The sequence below is a fragment of the Vipera ursinii genome, assembly GCF_947247035.1.
Source record: "Vipera ursinii genome assembly, chromosome: 6".
Classification (NCBI taxonomy): domain Eukaryota; kingdom Metazoa; phylum Chordata; class Lepidosauria; order Squamata; family Viperidae; genus Vipera; species Vipera ursinii.
In genome coordinates this window covers 21828966-21846911 of record NC_139515.1, presented here as the reverse complement: position 1 = coordinate 21846911, position 17946 = coordinate 21828966, and the positions used below count along the sequence as shown (strand labels likewise).

Sequence of the window (17946 nt, the reverse complement as noted above, 5' to 3'; positions counted from 1 at the left end):
AAAACCAATTAAAAATACATACAATAAGGTCTTTCAGCACTTAAAAAAATAATTGCTATGGCATAAGTTTCCAGGCATAACAAATTGAGTTATTCCTTAGGTCTTCTTCATTCACTCTACTGATAAAATACACAGATTAATAATCTGATCGGTCATACTGATTTGTGGGTTTTACAAATCAATTTTACAAATTGAAAATCTCTTGGAAATAGTTTTGCTTATTTTAGAGCCTTGGGCACAAGCTTCCCCTCATTAATTTCTGAAGCCCTCTTTTTGTGCTCAAGCTATGGAGCCAAAATATTTCTGCATTATTTCTTTCTAGGTCACTCATGTAAGTGGGGAAATGATGTGTCATCTTTGAAAATTTAACTAAGCATGACAATATGATCTTGACTGAGCAGTACAAGGCAATTTCTTTACCAATTTAATGATAATATATAATGGAATCATTAGGGTTTGAAGTAGTGCAATAGATTGGCAAATTTCAGTTAATAAAGAGCAAGAAAAATGTAGCTGTTATGTACAATAATAACAATATTTATATTGCTCACATAACTTTAACCTGAAGCTCAAATAGTATCACATTTTTTAAAATTAGCTTCAAAAGATATACTGTACATATAAAAAAAGACAGGGTATTGGTTCATGCTCTTAAGAGTATATGTTTAAAATTTGCCATGCCTGGAAGTTTTTGCACAAGTATGCCTGTTTTGGACCACAGTCTTGATACACTAAATTAAATATAAGGATTATGAATATGTAGCTCAATATTACTTGTTCAAAAATAAGTATTTAGTATTGCATCCTGTCATCTGATTCTATCACCTAACAACTGTATGGTTATTTACACTGGTTTCTACTAGCAATGATGTCTACAATTTATGTCTGGAGAGAAGGCTAAACACCACATAGTAGAACACCATCACACTAAACAGCAAATACCTCACACTAAACAGCATAATCTTTACTTGGGTGCATCAGTGCCTAACCCATATGAACTGTCATTCCAAGAGGGCTGTGGAAGAGTTAGCATAAGTGCAACAATTCCAGCAGAGTTTTGTACAGATAGAGCATTTTAACAAAAAAGAAAGAAAATGGAAATGTCTCCTCATCACCTCATATAGGGAATAAAATTGAGTCTCTTTTTATGAGTCAGCCTAGCAAATATTTGTACAAATTATTAGCATAAAATTTAAAAATCAGTTAAAACATTAGAAAAAAAACCTCAAAACCTTCTTCATCTGGGATTTTAACAGATGAAGGTTCAAAGGTTTCAAAGGTTCCATATTTCTTGATTGAATTTGAACAGAACCTCTGCGGGTTATAAAACCATGTATTAAACAAATAGGTGAGGGTCCTTTGAAGAACATCACTGAATAGATGATCAGTCTATTTTTTGACTTGCTGATCAATCATAAAATAAAGATGCTTCAGAATTCCCACTGAGGCAATAAATCATGGATTGCTTGACTACAGTAGCAACATCATTATATGGAAGGCATCCCAATTCCCATTGTATGAATATTCCTCTTATAGTGGTTCCTGAAATTTGACACCAGAAAGAATGCATAGGTCATGAAATTCAGCTCCTATATAATTAAGTTAGAGGTGAACAGCAAGAGTATTAAAAATACATAAAATGTGTGTATTAGGGCAATGTTTGCACAGAAAAGAAATAATGAAAGAAAAATGTTTTTTCTAAGCATGCATGCTACAAAAACTGCATACAAAGTGAACATATATGGGAAAATACTCATTAAAAAGTACATGTTTTTGTGAAGACTTCCCTGTCCAAATTCAAACACTTGGCCACTGACTCATATTTATGACAGTTGCAGTGTTCTGGGGTCATGTGATCACATTTTGCAACCTTCTGACAAGTCAATGGGGAAGCCAGAATCATTTAACAACTAACTTAACAACTTTGGCAAAAAAGGTTGTAAAATGAGATAAAATACACTTAACAACTATTTCACTCAGCACAGAAATTTTGGACACAATTGTGAATGTAAGTTGAGGATTACCTGTACTGCATATTTATTTGCTTATATTTTTATTTCAGTTTTTATTTTTGTCAATTCAAAGTAGTGTACACACCTAATGCTCTGTGGATCACATCTGAATTCCTACATCTGTATATGCTACATCACATCTGTTGCACTGGCCTTTGGATTCTTATAAAAGTCCCTTGGACCCAATATCATATGTTCATATGAATATTAGCTACCACTAAGCGTAGACAGGATACACTTTGGGTAAAGCAATCCTAGATTGCATTAACTGAGGGATAGAATCAAGATCACATGAAGTTTTAGTATCACTTTATAATGCCTTGGTAAGACCACACTTAGAATATTGCATCCAGTTTTGGCCATCTTGATATAAAAAAGATGTTGAGACTCTGGAAAGAGAAAAGCAACAAAGATGTTTAGGGTGCTAGAGGCTAAAACATATGAAGAACAGTTGCAGGAATTGGGTATGTCTTGTTTAACGAAAAGAAGGACTGGGGTGACATGATAGCAATGTTCCAATATCTAAGGGCTGTCACAAAGAAGAGAGAGTTTCTTCTATTCTTCTTTTCTCCTAAGCATTTGAAAGCAGAACAAGAAGCAACAGATGGAAACTAACCAATGGAGAGATTGAACCTAGAACTAAGGAGAAATTGTTCCTGACAGAACAATTGGTTAGTGGAATGCCTTGCCTCCAGAAGTTGTGAGTGCTCCAACACTGGAAGTTTTTAAGAAGAGATTGGACAACCATTGGTAGAAGGTTTCCTGCATGAGCAGGAGGTTGGACTAGAAGACCTCCAAGGTCCCTTCCAAATCTGTTATTCTTTTATTCTGAGTAGAGTGCATTTACAGATCAGCTCTATTTTTTCCAGTGATGCTTGAAGAAAAAAAATTATTTATTTTATTTTATTTTAATTCCATTTATATCCCGCCCTTCTCCGAAGACTCAGGGCGGCTTTACAAACTTAGCAGTAGCCTTCATTCTATGTATATGCCTGCTTATTAGGGCTTTCACACACCCCCCAAGCGGCATTATTACAAAGTCAGCTTAATTGCCCCCAACAATCTGGGTCCTCATTTTACCTAACTCGGAAGGATGGAAGGCTGAATGAAATAAAATGTTTTATAGATGTTCTAAACCTATAAATTGTCTCTCTTGAATGGTGCATTTATAACTAGATTTTGCATTATGAATTATTGCTGTATAATAGTAAAGGGATTGGGCCATACAGAATTTTTAGTCTAGTGATAAGCAATAACCCTTCCTCTCACATGACTGCAACCATTCTACAGTACTCAATTTTACCATTGCCAAAATTGTTAACATAACAGCAACTAGTCTGCAGTTATGTTATTTGAAGGTTTAGTTTTGCAGTCTGTCCTGAATGTAGATCAGTGTTTCTCAACCTTAGCAACTTTAAGATATGTGGACTTCAATTTCCAGAATTCCCCATGAAAGTAATAGCAAATGGCAGTTTGAAGCCCTCATATCTTAAAGTTTCTGAGAACTACTACTGTGATAAAATAAGGATATAGATGGAATATTCAAAAATTGTTTTGAGGCAGACCCCAAACTACATTTTTCTAGGTATTCCTTATTTTCTCTCTCTCTCTCTCTCTCTCTCTCTCTCTCTCTCTCTCTCTCTCTCTCTCTCTCTCTCTCTCTCTCTCTCTCTCCCTCTCTCTCTCTCTCTCTCTCTCTCTCTCATCTCTCTCTGTCTCTCTTCTCTCTCTCTCTCTCTCTCTCTCTCTCTCTCTCTCTCTCTCTCTCTTCTAAGGATGGGAAATATCTGGGAAAAATGTCCAGGTATTCAGAGACTTTTAAATAATATCCAGTGGGAGCCATATGGATCTCCTGCGGTTGATGTTTTAGAGAGGCAAATGCTGTAACTGAGAAGATCTGCTTCCTGGATTCCAATACTTGATTACTTGAAGTACTATCTATTATGATGAGAAAACATCATAATAGATAGTCCTTAGTAACCTATGCTATACCACTAAAAACACTACCAAGTAGATAAAAACTAGCTTGAATTGCATCCAGAGGCCAAATGGCCATCACTGCAGCTCACATAGTAGCAATGGCACATGGGCATACTGAGGCATGCCTGTTACCATCTGCACCACTGCATTGTGGCTTCTGTGGGCCTCAAGGGAAGCCCCATTGCTATAGGTCCATTACTGACTATCTGGAGAGCTTCCTGATCCAGGGGCAAATGCACCTGGTACAACAGATGGATTGTGCAATGTTCTTCCTACCCCTATCCTGAGCAAGAACTGTGAGTCTAAGAAAAAAAATCCAATTGTATATGAGTGCTGAATTGGGAATTACCTGAATATCTGCAGTCAATAATTTTGCTAGAATTAAGCCTGAACCCATTTCTCCCTATACAGAGCCTTGTAGCATGAAGGCAGAAAGAAACATGACTTTGAAAGAGACGTGCAAGGACTGTTATCTAGGCAAAAGGGGCTGAGGCATAATTTATTGGTCTGGGCTATCTAGTGGGGTCAACATCTTCAGACACTAGGACATTAGCAGTGTGTTTTGGTCAGCCTGTAATCATATGTACAGTCAAGTATCATCTGTATTCATGGTTGATCTTGTCCAGTTGTCTCAGGTAGATATTAGAATGAGAATGTTGAGCTGCAAGCACCCCACAAATGAGGCCTTGGATCTTATTGTCAAAACAACTGTAACTGGCCATAAAGAAAGGAGAATCTACTTTGTAGTCCCTGCCCCCCACATCCTTGGAGACAGTTCAGAAGAACATCATGATAAATATCAAACAATCCTGACAAATCAAGAAGAACCTGGACAATACTATCATTCCTATCTCATGATTAATGCTGGCTCCTTGCTATGTTCTGATGTGAAACTTGAGTGTCAGGGTCTGAAAGGACATCAAATAGATGACTAAATTAAGGGCACTGAGAAGATAAATGGTTGCAGTATGCTACTTGTATTGCTATTTTTCTAAGTTGCTTATACTGCATGCCCTTTTGTGCCAATGTTCTTTCCTTATTGTTTTCATCACCAAGATTCTATCTATGTTTCACCAAAGTTCTCTAAAGATTGAGGTTAAACTGAAGTGACTTCATACGAGGTGTTTAAGAAAGTTTTGTCTTCTTCTCACAGTGTGATGTATATAGTGTTATATATGAGAATATAAGTAACATATAATGATAAATTCCAGAATTAATCTAATCTGATATTTCAGCATAACTTTGTAAGTAAAATGGAGTACCAGTTTGGGTTGCTTATCTACTTCAGGGGGAATGTTTTAAATGATAACACTAGAGTAATTTATTTTAATTAATATATAGAATAAGATGCTGAAGTTCATGTTTATCTGTGTTTCAATACATTAAATATAGAACACCCTGTTAAAAATTGAATGGAGTGGGGAAAAGTTATAGGCTAGGGATAAAAGTGTACAGTATCCTGCAGTACTTTGTATGATCAGAATATCCTAATCTGAAAAATACATAAGTTGGGAAATACTATATACTCAGATGAGAAATTGGTAACCTTCCCCACCACTCAGCAGCTAGTCTCATGTTCTTTAGAGCAGGGCCGTCTGTAAATCTCCAACTCTTAACTTCACATGGCTTAATTTGACTGGCTCAAACTGATGCTCAGTATGGTCTACTTAAATAAAAATCCTTACTCCAGTTAGAATGAAACCACATTAAATAGTATTCCCTTTTACACAAAAGCCCTATTTTTCTCATAAAAGTAAGCACAGGGAAGAAGTCAATTGAAGTGTCCTATGGAAGACAGGTGATATCAGAAGCAATAACAGATCAGCAGCATCAGAACAGAAATAGGTTAGACCCATAGGCTTCTTGGAGAAGAGATGTGAAGAGGAGAGATCTGACATGGCATAGTTAACTAAGATTCTTTACTAAAATTAGACTGAACCCACAGTTGATTGAACAATGGTCTAAACCAGGGGTATCGAAACTGCCGGCCCACAGGCTGGTTTCATCATATGGATGCCACGTCCACCCCAGCTCTGGCAATGTGAAAAAAGTTGCGATGCGTTGCAACATGTCATGTGATGCAGTGAGTTTGATACCCGTGATCTAAACAAAGAGAAAAAGAAGACAGAATGTACAATGTTATATAAATGGGATTAAAATAAATAAAATAAATGTTATTTTGACAAACACAAAACATAAAATGAGTAAATAAAGTAAGTAAATAAAAAGTAAAAGGCCCTATTAATAACAATAAAATCCACAAGTTTTTCTTATAAATTCCATATAATGGAAGAATTGATAAAGTTACACCTGTTGCCATTAACAAAACAATAAATTCTGTCAAACTTGATAAAAATGTGATTCTTGCCTCTGGCAGACCAGTTATTCTAAGTTTGTCTAAGTTATTCTAAGGTGCTTTTTTTATAATAAAGCAATTGAGAATACCTTTTTAAAATCCTCAAATAAATGGTTAAGTTTTCAACATTGAGTATTAATTAATTTAGATTCCTGAAGTAAATAGACAATCAGCTCCTTATTTTTAAGTGGCATTAGATGGTATAAATTGGTTCAACAACCCTAGCTCTGGAGAATACCTGACTCATAATTTGCAGTAATTATAACATTTCTTATAATATTGTGCCAGAAGAGGACCACCTGATCCCTTCCGTGTACAGCTCACCAACGTCTTCAAGAGTGATTGTAGTGTATGCTCTTAAAGCATACATGGAATGTCAGCACAGCAGGGGGTTGGACAGCTCCAGGCTATAACCGCTTTTGGTGGGAAAGCCTGAATAGAGCAAGTCGTTGACAGCCCCAGGGCATGGTCAGCTCTGGCGGGAAGCCTGGGTTTAAATCCATTGGCCACCTGCACTGGCGGGAAGCCCAGGTTTGAATCTATTGGTCGCGATTCACCTGGGCAGGTATAAAGAGATGCCAGGTAACCCCTTTGCCCCAGCTTCATTCCCGATCCAATAAAGAAGTACTACCCAGCTCAAGTGTCCGTCTCTCTGTGCGACCACGCTACATTGCAGTGATTGTGTGGGATTTATGCTAATTCATCAATCTTAATTGTCATTTTTAACTGTAACTCTTGGTTAAAGCCAGAAGGAAAACCTCTTGATTTCCATAATGATTGCTATTTTGGTTCAACTATTACATTGCCCAAATCAGTACCCCAAGCCCTTTCAAACCATTAGAGGGATTCATAACTTTAGTTTTAAAAAATGGCATATACTTTAGATCTTTAACATTATTCCTTTTGGTTGTGCCAAGTAATTTGATATTAAATTATCAAAAAAATATGTATTTATTAAATTGATCGTTGCTTGTTAACCTTATCAAGTGACTCTGCAAAGATAATGCAGAGATAAGTTACAATTCCTAACTAATTGTTTATCCTGTTCTGTGTTAATCTAGTCTCGATTTTTTCCTTACCATGTTGCCTGGCATTGGTATAACAATCATTTATCCCATAAAAGTTGCAATTTCTCAATAATTTTAATTAAGTTAATCCATTTTTATTCCCCCACTTGGAAAAAAAGCATTAGCTTTGTTGGAGGGGAGATGAGACTAAAACCACAATCAATTGTCCTCCATCAATATAAAGGCCTAATCCTATTTTTTATTCAAGTCAGCTTAAACCCATTGCTTTTTCTTTACGTTATATTTCCTGGTTTTGTTTGGCATCTTTTCTCTGAAAACTTTGTTTCTTGCTGCTTACATTAGTAGCTAAAGACACGGGGATTTGTGTTGATATAGAAATTCTATTGCAATTATTTTATTTCAATTAATATATTAATTTCACATGTCTAATTAATTTGATCAATATTACATTAAACACCCTTTAGATATGATCAGAAATAATTGATTAATTAAACACTGGTTACCCTTTAACAAATAATGAAAAATAGCTGTCTTCCATATCTACCGCAACTATGAATTGCTGTCTTTTCTTATCATCACTGTACTTTTCCTGTTCTTCTTTCCTTCCCTCAAGGAAATAACAGTACCAGAAAAACTGCATATTATGTATCACCTATGGATCAAATGCCTGGCAGCTTGGATATTTCTGAAGAGATTTAATGGAGTTCATGTTATGCAGGCCAAAGCTCCAATGTATCCTAACGAGCCTTTCCTTGTATTCTGGAATGCACCTACTACCCAATGTCGGCTGCGCTATAAGGTGGATTTAGATCTCAAGACTTTTCACATTTTAACAAATGCCAATGATTCTTTAAGTGGGTCTGCTGTGACAATATTTTATCCTAACCATTTGGGGGTCTATCCCCATATTGATGACCGCGGACATTTCTTCCATGGGATTATACCGCAAAACGAAAGCCTCACCAAACATCTCGATAAATCAAAATCGGATATTAACCGTATGATCCCACTGAAAACATTTCATGGACTTGGAGTCATTGACTGGGAAAACTGGAGACCCCAGTGGGATAGAAACTGGGGCAGTAAAAATGTTTACAGAAACAGATCTATTCAATTTGCTAAAGATTTGCACCCAGAGTTATCTGAAGATAAAATCAGGAGACTAGCTAAGAAACAATATGAAAAAGCTGCGAAGAGTTTCATGAGAGATACACTTTTACTAGCTGAAGAAATGCGACCAGATGGATATTGGGGCTACTATCTGTATCCAGATTGCCAAAATTATGATTATAAGACAAAAGGTGATCAATACACAGGCAAATGTCCAGAAATTGAAATGTCACGGAATGATCAGCTACTTTGGCTATGGAGAGACAGTACTGCCCTTTTTCCTAATGTATATCTTGAAATCATATTGAGGTCAAGTGAGAATGCTTTGAAATTTGTGCACCATCGCCTTAAAGAATCAATGCGCATTGCTTCCATGGCTAGGGAAGATTATGCCTTGCCTGTTTTTGTATATTCCAGGCCATTCTATGCATATACGTTTGAACCTTTAACACAGGTAAGGTATTGGAGTATATGAATCTCAGAATCAAGCTCTGTTGACAGCTACATTACATATTTGTTAGAACTCTAAAACGTCATGAGAGAATTCATAGAGGATCTCACTCCATCTGGTTCATACTCATTAGCATGCTTTAATTTTCTCATTTTGAACACCAACATAGGACAAGTCCAACATGGGCCAATTTTCTGTATGTCAGATTCTTCATGTAATCAAGGATCCTAATTGTTTAGAATCCTTCATGTTAAAGGATCCTAAGTAAACAGGATAGGACTATTTTACATAATTATCAATCACATGGCCATGGGAAAGGAATAGTCAGCAGGTGAAATCCCACATCCCTCAGATATTCCTTGAGCTGTGTATACATATATGTTGACAACTGGAATGTTACTGTATGATACAAATCTGAGAATGCATAATGTTCAACCCTATTTTCATAGTTCAGTGTGCTGTCATAGGCTTGAATGGCAAGGCTGATCTTAAATATTTTATGTCTGTGACACACAGCAAAAGCTCCTTGCTTCTCAAGGCAAGATACTCCATACTCTAAGACAATCAAGTTATTTTGGCACATAGAAATTTCACAAAATACAGTAAAATACAATGGCAAAACAGTAGGTAGTTCAAATTGGGATAACATATTGTCCAGCAGCATTCTTTTCCCACAGCAGTATGATTGGCTTTGCCATATAAGAAATACCTGATTAGATCCAACTTCTTACTAAATTGAAGACTGCTATAAAGTACACGCTACAGCTATAGATTTGCTCCTAGGAATATTTCAGAGACTGGATAAGGAATGAGGAATGTAATGTCCCAACCTCACTTTTTAGTCAAATTTCCTCTCCTGCAGTTGCAGTTCAACAGGCAGGAAAAATAAATAAATATAGATATCTAGATATTTTCATTTGTGGATATACAAGTATGTCTATGTGTATATGAAGGAAGGAAGTGTAATTTTACCATTTCATTAAAACATAAGCATTATATATTGGTTCTATTGTCCCTTGTCCCTGCTTATATGATTATTACAAAAACTAGAATGAAGTTTCAGGGATAGATGAAATGATCAACATAGTGGACATACAGAAGCAAAATAATATGGCTCACAGTGCTAGATAACTTGAATGAAGGACTACATCCAATATTCCTGAACACAGAACATATATGTCATTCATATATATCATCTATATTTCTTATTGCTTTATTTTTAGCAATTCAAAAAGTACAATACCTCAGCTAAATTATAACTCATGAATGAAAATATTGGAATAACTTGAATCTCCAACATGGTGCTTGATATGTCTTACAAATTTTGGTGCTTACCAAGATCCCCGACCTATCTAGTTTATTTTTAAGGCTCTTTAAAAGACAATATTGGGAAGGAATGATTACTTAAGCAACACAGCTTCAAGCATATCTAACAAGGTTTTTGAGCCCTGCATAGGCTATACTGGCATTTTTAAAAGGTGGGTCTCTCTTTTCCTTTCCTTCTAGCATGTAACATTTTATTAGCAACAGCCTTCATAGCAATCATTTTAAGAGAGTCCCAATATCACATTTCAAAATTACTAATGCACCCACTAGCTCAGAAATCAGATTTATTGGACATACACTCTCAGCAAAGAATTATAGGCTATTTTCTGAACACAGCATTTGAATGTAAAGGAATTTCCCCAATACTATAAAGTCCACATATTTAGCATATTGTAACTCAGGGGTCTCAAAACTTGGCAACTTTCTGGCTGAGGAATTCTGGGAGTTGAAGTCCACAAATCTTAAAGTTACCAAGTTGGAGCAAAGCTGCTCTAACTTAATAATCTGAAAAAGCCTCATACCTGAGAAACTATCACAATAATTTTTACTGAGAGTATGCCTCAGCATCGTTGACTTTCAGCAAGGCATTTGATAGAGCTATGAAAGAGTATTCTTTCCCAGGGTGCTAAATTTGCTTTGTGTTGGGCCAAACAGGACGTGCTTAAACCTGTTTTCTCATAAATAGCCCTCCAAAAATAAGGGGGAGGGAAAATGGCTGCCAATATTTTAACTGTTTATTATCAGTGAGTGGTGCTCTATTAAAATATCCCTATTCATTGCCTTACTTTTCAGGAAGACTTGGTGACTACAGTTGGTGAATCAGCGGCCATGGGGGCAGCAGGAATTGTCTTTTGGGGAAGCATGCAATATGCCAGTACTGTTGTAAGTTAGTATGGGTGAACAAAATGCCCATAAGCCATATTTATTAAAATCCTTCCTTCTTTTTATGTCAACATTTAGAGCTTGTAATAAGTGGTCCAGGAATTGATATCATTAGGATTACCTAGGGGATTTTCAAACATGTCCAATCACATGGTGAAAACTTATTAAATACAATAAAAGCTAAAGATAAAGGTTCCCCCGCACATGTGTGCTAGTCGTTTCCAACTCTAGGGGCCGGTGCTCATCTCCATTTCAAAGCCGAAGAGCCAGCGCTTGTCCGAGGATGTCTCTGTGGTTATGAGGCCGGCATGACTAGACGACAAAGACGCACGGAACACTGTTACCTTCCCACCATAGTGGTCCCTATTTTTCTACTTGCATTTTTACATGCTTTCGAACTGCTAGGTTGGCAGAAGCTGGGACGAGTAACAGGTGCTCACTCTGTTACACAGCACTCGGGATTCAACCCGCCAAACTGCTGACCTTCTGATCGACAAGCTCCGCGTCCTAACCCACTGAGCCACCACGTCCCTTTATTAAATACAATAACTATCCTCAATTACTAAAATAATATTCAGAAAACAATTAAAGAAACGAAGAGATTTGTAGCATCATTGCCCTAATGTCTTCACTGGCACAGAAAAATAAAAGTGAAAACTACCCAAGTGTACCTTACCTACTGTAAGAAATCACATTATTTTTCTGCCCCTTGGTAGTAATGAATGGACAACTGGATAACATGTTGCTTATGACACCAGTCTTAAATCCTGATGATTTCTACAGATCAACCAGTTGATAACAAGGATCAAGTTTCTGACACACCCGCCCAAAAGAAAAAAATTCTCAGAGATAAGAGTAATAAATAGGAGCAGTCTGTAGTGTTTGAAGGAAAGAAGAAAAGAGACAGTGCTTAAGATCATTCTTTTAATTTATTTTTAATTTATTCAAGAGCGCTATTAGCAGTGAATGACTAATGGTCTGTAGTAGAAAAGAGATCAAAGTTATTGCCTGCACAATTATTTTTGTGATGAGAATTTGCCTATGGCCATTCACACACCAGCACATGTATTGGTAAAACTGTAGTGTGAGGTTATGCGCATTTTTAATAATATGTGCTTAATTAATAATTGATTCATGGTGCTGGTTATGACCTACAAAACCCTCCATGGCATGGGGTCAGGCTACCTATGGAATGCTCTTTGTCCCATTACATCAGCCTGTCCCTCCCAGTCAGGCAGGGAAGGTATGTTGCAGACCCCGTCAGTTAAGGAATTATGACTGGTGGGGTTTAGGAAGAGAGCCTTCTCACTGCCATTGCCCCCACCCTGTGGAATATTCTCTCCCCAAAGGTGAGGCAGGCCATTCCTCTCCTGGCCATCCAAAAAGGGGTTAAAACATGGCTCTGTGACTTCATGGGAGAGCCCAGAGGAACATGCAGCCATGATGCAGGTTGGCGCCCTGAGACCTCTCCCTTCCCCTTTTAAACATGGTTTAATCATCCTTGCTTCCTTTTAATTTTTTTTAGATGCTGTTTTTATATTTAATCATTTTATTGTACACAACCCAGAGTCCCTCACTGAGGGAGATGGGTGGTTTAAAAATGTGAAACATATATGTATGTATTTAATGGATTGGATGTGGATTGGATGACATATTTATTTGAATAGGTGCTTCTGCACACATCTGTAGAACGATTGTAGCTTTCTACTCTTTAGCCCAGTAGTAGAGATAGCTCTCTGGATACAAAAGCTATTTAAATGGCATTAATGATAAAAGAAAATTGTAATAAATGTAATTTCAAATAAAGTTATAATTAAATGGATATGGAACTCTTGATAGCTACACCGCATCATGTGAATAGAAATGTGAGATTAGAAATGAAATCGTTCTCTCTGATGTTTAAAAATGTCAATGTTTAATTTTCTTGTTCATGTCAATACTGAAGACTATAATATGACTGTGCATGTATGAATCAGGTAAGAGTCTGAAGCCATAAAGCAGTAATAGGTAATCCTGACCCATGGCCAGTAAGATCCTTTTGTGTCCCCTACAGCCTTATGTGAGTATATGGCTAAAGTTTATGTTATTTTTTTAAAAAAAATTGAGGGTAAAAGCAAAATAGATGCTTTAAGACTTGCAGAGATTCAAAACACTTATAAAATGACCAAGACTCACAAATTGGCTGACCTTTTTTCAGTTAGGTAGATTAACAGGTTAATAGGTAGAGGGACACTGGAAAAGAGGAGAATGGGAAAAAATAGGACAATGTTGAAGGAAGCCATGACTGTATAACAAAGAGGAATCTTCCAAACTGCAACATCTTAGTAAAGGTTTCTTTTATAACCTAATCACATGGCTAAGAACCTACAATGTTATTACAATGTATATTGAGGTCTGTCTTTTGGCAATAACTCCTACAAAGCTGACCTGTACATTTCTCCAAATATAAAACATACATGTCTATGAAAAGCTAGAAGTGGTAATAGGTTTGCTACTAAGAATTCCAATAACATCTAAAAGTAGTTCTCAACTTACAGTCATTCATTTAGTGACTGTTCAAAATTAGAATGGCATTGAAAAAAGTGACTTAGAACTAATCTTCAGACTAATGACTGTTGCAGCGTACCAATGATCATGTGATCAAAATTTGGGCACTTGGCAATGGGCATGGATTTACAATTGTTGTGGCATCCCTGAGTCATGTGATCACAATTTGTGACCTTCCTACCTGGCTTCTGAGAAGCAGAGTCAATGGGGGAAGGCAGATTTGCTTAGCAACCATGTGACCAACTGAACAACTGCAGATGAGGGGATAGATGGGGAACTCATCAAATTTGCAGATGACACCAAGCTGGCAGGAATAGCCAATACTCCAGAAGATAGGCTTAAGATACAGGAGGATCTGGACAGACTCGAACACTGGGCACTATCTAACAAAATGAAATTCAATTGTGAAAAAAGTAAGGTTCTGCATTTAGGCAGGAAAAATCAAATGTACAGGTATAATATAGGTGGTACCTTGCTCGATAGTAGTAACTGTGAGAGGGATCTCGGAGTCCTAGTGGACAATCACTTAAATATGAGCCAGCAGTGTGCTGCAGCTGCCAAAAAAGCCAACACAGTGCTAGCCTGCATTAACAGAGGAATAGAATCAAGATCACGTGAAGTACTAATACCACTTTACAATGCCTTGGTAAGGCCACACCTGGAATACTGCATCCAGTTTTGGTCACCACGATGTAAAAAAGATGTCTAGACTCTAGAAAGAGTACAGAGAAGAGCAACAAAGATGATTGGGGGACTGGAGGCTAAAACATATAGGGAACAGTTGCTGGAATTGGGTATGTGTAGTTTAATGAAGAGAAGGGTGAGGGGTGACATGATAGCAGTGTTCCAATATCTAAGGGGCCGCCACAAAGAAGAGTGAGCCAAGCTATTCTCCAAAGCACCTGAAAGCAGGACAAGAAGCAATGGATGGAAACTAGTCAAGGAGAGAAGCAACCTAGAACTAAGGAGAAACTTCCTGACAGTTAGAACAACTAACCAGTGAAACAACCTGCCTCCAGAAGTGGTGAATGCTCCAACACTGGAAATTTTTAAGAAGAGACTGGACAGCCATTTGTCTGAAATGGTATAGGGTTTCCTGCCTTAGCAGGGGGTTGGACTCCAAGATCCCTTCCAAATTATTATTATTATTATTATTATTATTATTATTATTATTATTATTATTATTATTATTATTATTATTGATTCACTTAACCATAGCACAAAAAAAATTATAAATTTGGGTGTGAATCACATAACACTGATTTCACTTGTGTTCATAAGTTAAGGTCTACTTCTATATAGTTACTCTGTGGCTGTATTTAGGGATTACAGCATAGAAGCGAAAGATTAACATCTATGAGACTTTTTGCAACATATGGATATGGATGAAAAATGTGCAATCCATGGGTTCCATGCATCCATACTGCAATATTATGTAATCTGTGATCAGACACTGAAATTTAATAGCAAAAGGGCTAACATCAGGCAACTAATTGAAATCTGTCAAACCTATGCAAATCAAAACATACTCAATCCTACCATAAAACTCCCAGATTCCCCAGGAAGCTCAAAACCAGTTATCATTCTACTAAAGTCATTACCTTATAAGTGGCCTCCTATAGTTTAATGGCTACAGAAACAAATATAAATCCCAGGCTGCAAAATGTTTACAGTTCTACTACAGGCACTCATTTTCTGCATATGTATTTCTGCTTGTAAAGTTCTATCCCAGCAGCCATCAAACTTTGCGATTGCCTCTTTTTTGTCAGACTTTGAATGTAGAGAGGAGAAAGGAGCTGGTTCCATTGGAGAAAATGGGGTGGGTGGAAGTGGATCTTGACCGGGACTACCAGAATCCAGCCATAGCCACTTTCTGTTTTCCAATGCTTTGCTTGCATAGCCATTTCCCAATATTTCAGTTTCAGTTCAATTTCTGAGTAGATACGTTTTATGTTCTACAGTAATGCAAAAATCAATTATTCTTTGTTTTATTTTAGGATAGCTGTCAAAAAGTGAAAAAGTATATGAATGGTCCATTGGGACGTTATATCGTTAATGTGACTACTGCAGCCAAGATTTGCAGCCGTTTCCTTTGCAAGAAAAATGGACGATGTGTTCGAAAACATAGTGATTCAAATGCATTTCTACACTTGTTTCCTGAGAGTTTTAGGATCATGGTGTATGCCAATGCAACAGAAAAGAAAGTGATTGTAAAAGGAAAATTGGAGTTGGAGAATTTGATTTATTTAAGAGAGAACTTTATGTGCCAGTGTTACCAAGGCTGGAAAGGACTATATTGTGAAGAGGATTCTATAAATGATATAAGGAAAATATAAGGAAATTAAATGCATTGAAGAATCTTTCATTTATTCCCAAACAAAAAAAATGTCACACAGATCACAAGGCAAAGAAATCCAACTTTGATTTGAGGGCAATTCTATTAGATCTTCTAAATACTTACAAATATGTACAACTTTTAAATTTCTAAGCAAAATAAGGTGCTGTAATTAAAAAATAAGGAAATAAAGGACACAGGTGGTTGTGTACTGTAATGTGCTTTGGGAGGAAGGAGGGACATGACTGTTTTTCAGTTCTTGGGTCTACCATATTAAAACCTTTGCTTCCTTTTCCCCTGCATTCCACTTGGAATGGTCTTTGCTTACATCTAATACTTCTTCAGAGTCTTCAGGACTGAATTTAGGAATGCATTCTTGTTACAATTGCAGCCACATTTTTTTCTTCTACCCTCTCCCCCACTTCCCCCCCTACATATTAAAGTATTCTGCTGGATGAAAGATTCTTAAGAATTTGAAAGCTTGCAATCATTTTGTTAATCCTTAGTACTTCAAACTACTTCAGTATTGATTCGGAATTCCTTATCAGAAGTTATGGGTAATTTATTCACTAACAGCCAGATTTCAACTTTTCTAGCAACTTCAGAGTGGGCAGATGGTAGACAAAAACATGGGGCCCATTTTTGAGAGAAGAAGAGAATGAGAGGTTGTGGAGGAGAGACTCAAAATGGTTGCCTTATGCCAGAAAATAAGGTTCCATTTCTTTTCTTAAAACTTCAATGCCTCTAAGGTGTGATTTTTTAAAAAAATATTAGGGTAGGGATTAAAAAAGAAATAAGTACTTTAAGGTTATGCAAGTGTAAGTTTTTTCGCTTAGCCTCACAATTGTCCCAGTGCTACTCAGGAATTTAAAAGAGCCAAAAGAAACTCCTGAGCCGAGGTTTCAGCAAAGAATTACAACTTTATTTTTATCAAAACAGAGAGGGGTGACCTTCTTCCTTTTTGTGGCTGGTAGAGGAATTAAGCCAACAACCAGGAAAGATGTCTTCCACCTTTTATACCTTTTCAGAACAAAAAGATCAGGTCTCTGTATCAGGAGCAAGAAGGTACAGAAAAACAATTCCAAGATGATGACTCATACACAACAACCCAGGCTCCATCCATAACTCCTTTCCCCCCTCCCCTTACCGTGCTCTTTTCATGTAAGCAATCTCCTGTATGTTTAACATGACACTTTTACTTTTCCAATATACACAAAACACCTGCTCAGGCAATTGGCTACAAAATAATGATTACAAAATAACAAAACAATGATTACATAGTAACACTACAAGTATCAATATAAAATGGTTACTATATATATAAAATGTCAAGCTTAAACATACTAAAATCATAAACACAGTAAAATCCCTTCACAAGACTTAAAGCACCACTTTCTTCCCTTGACCAATACCTCTACATCAATCTTTCCTAAAGACCACGTACTCTAGCTTTGTCCACTTCAGAGATGCAATGATATCACCAGCCTTGCTAATTTCAGTCCTTGGAGATCAAGGGAACCCTTGCTGCTTATTGATAGGTGATTTCCTGAATACAAAACAAAGGGAATTTTTAATTCAATAGTTAGGTACTTGACTGTCTCATATACATTTCAGAATTGCAAAATATATTTCTGATTAATTAATTGTACAGAGTTGTAATACATTTTTAAAAATATAATAATGATTTAAATGTATACACATAGTCAAGCTATTTTTACAGACATTTGATATTCTGTAGTCTATCTTGAACAATACACACATTCCCTTCCTAATTTTGTCATGAGGTAAAGATATTTCTGGTTGCTAAAATGGTTAATTTTTGAAGGAGATGGACTGATACATTGATACATTCATTCATTCAAAAACTGCTTTAGTAGTTGACTAATAATGTGCACAAGACATAGGACAATTTAGCAATG

The 17946-nt window shown here is 36.6% G+C and overlaps 1 protein-coding gene across 3 annotated transcripts in view; it reads left to right on the top strand.

Moving 5' to 3' along the window:
- The window catches only part of LOC310642061 (hyaluronidase-1), a 28455-nt gene extending 12237 nt beyond the window's left edge, over positions 1-16218 (top strand). For 2 of the 3 annotated variants that reach the window (XM_083365449.1, XM_083365448.1), the window contains exons 2-4: positions 7990-8940; positions 11056-11145; positions 15690-16218. In XM_083365449.1, the coding sequence (XP_083221575.1) occupies positions 8020-8940; positions 11056-11145; positions 15690-16028 (1350 nt within the window). In that variant the 5' untranslated portion in view covers positions 7990-8019 and the 3' untranslated portion in view covers positions 16029-16218. The remainder of the gene's footprint in view (positions 1-7989; positions 8941-11055; positions 11146-15689) is intronic. The other variant, XM_083365450.1, reaches the window with a different exon arrangement.
- Positions 16219-17946: the final 1728 nt, after the last annotated feature.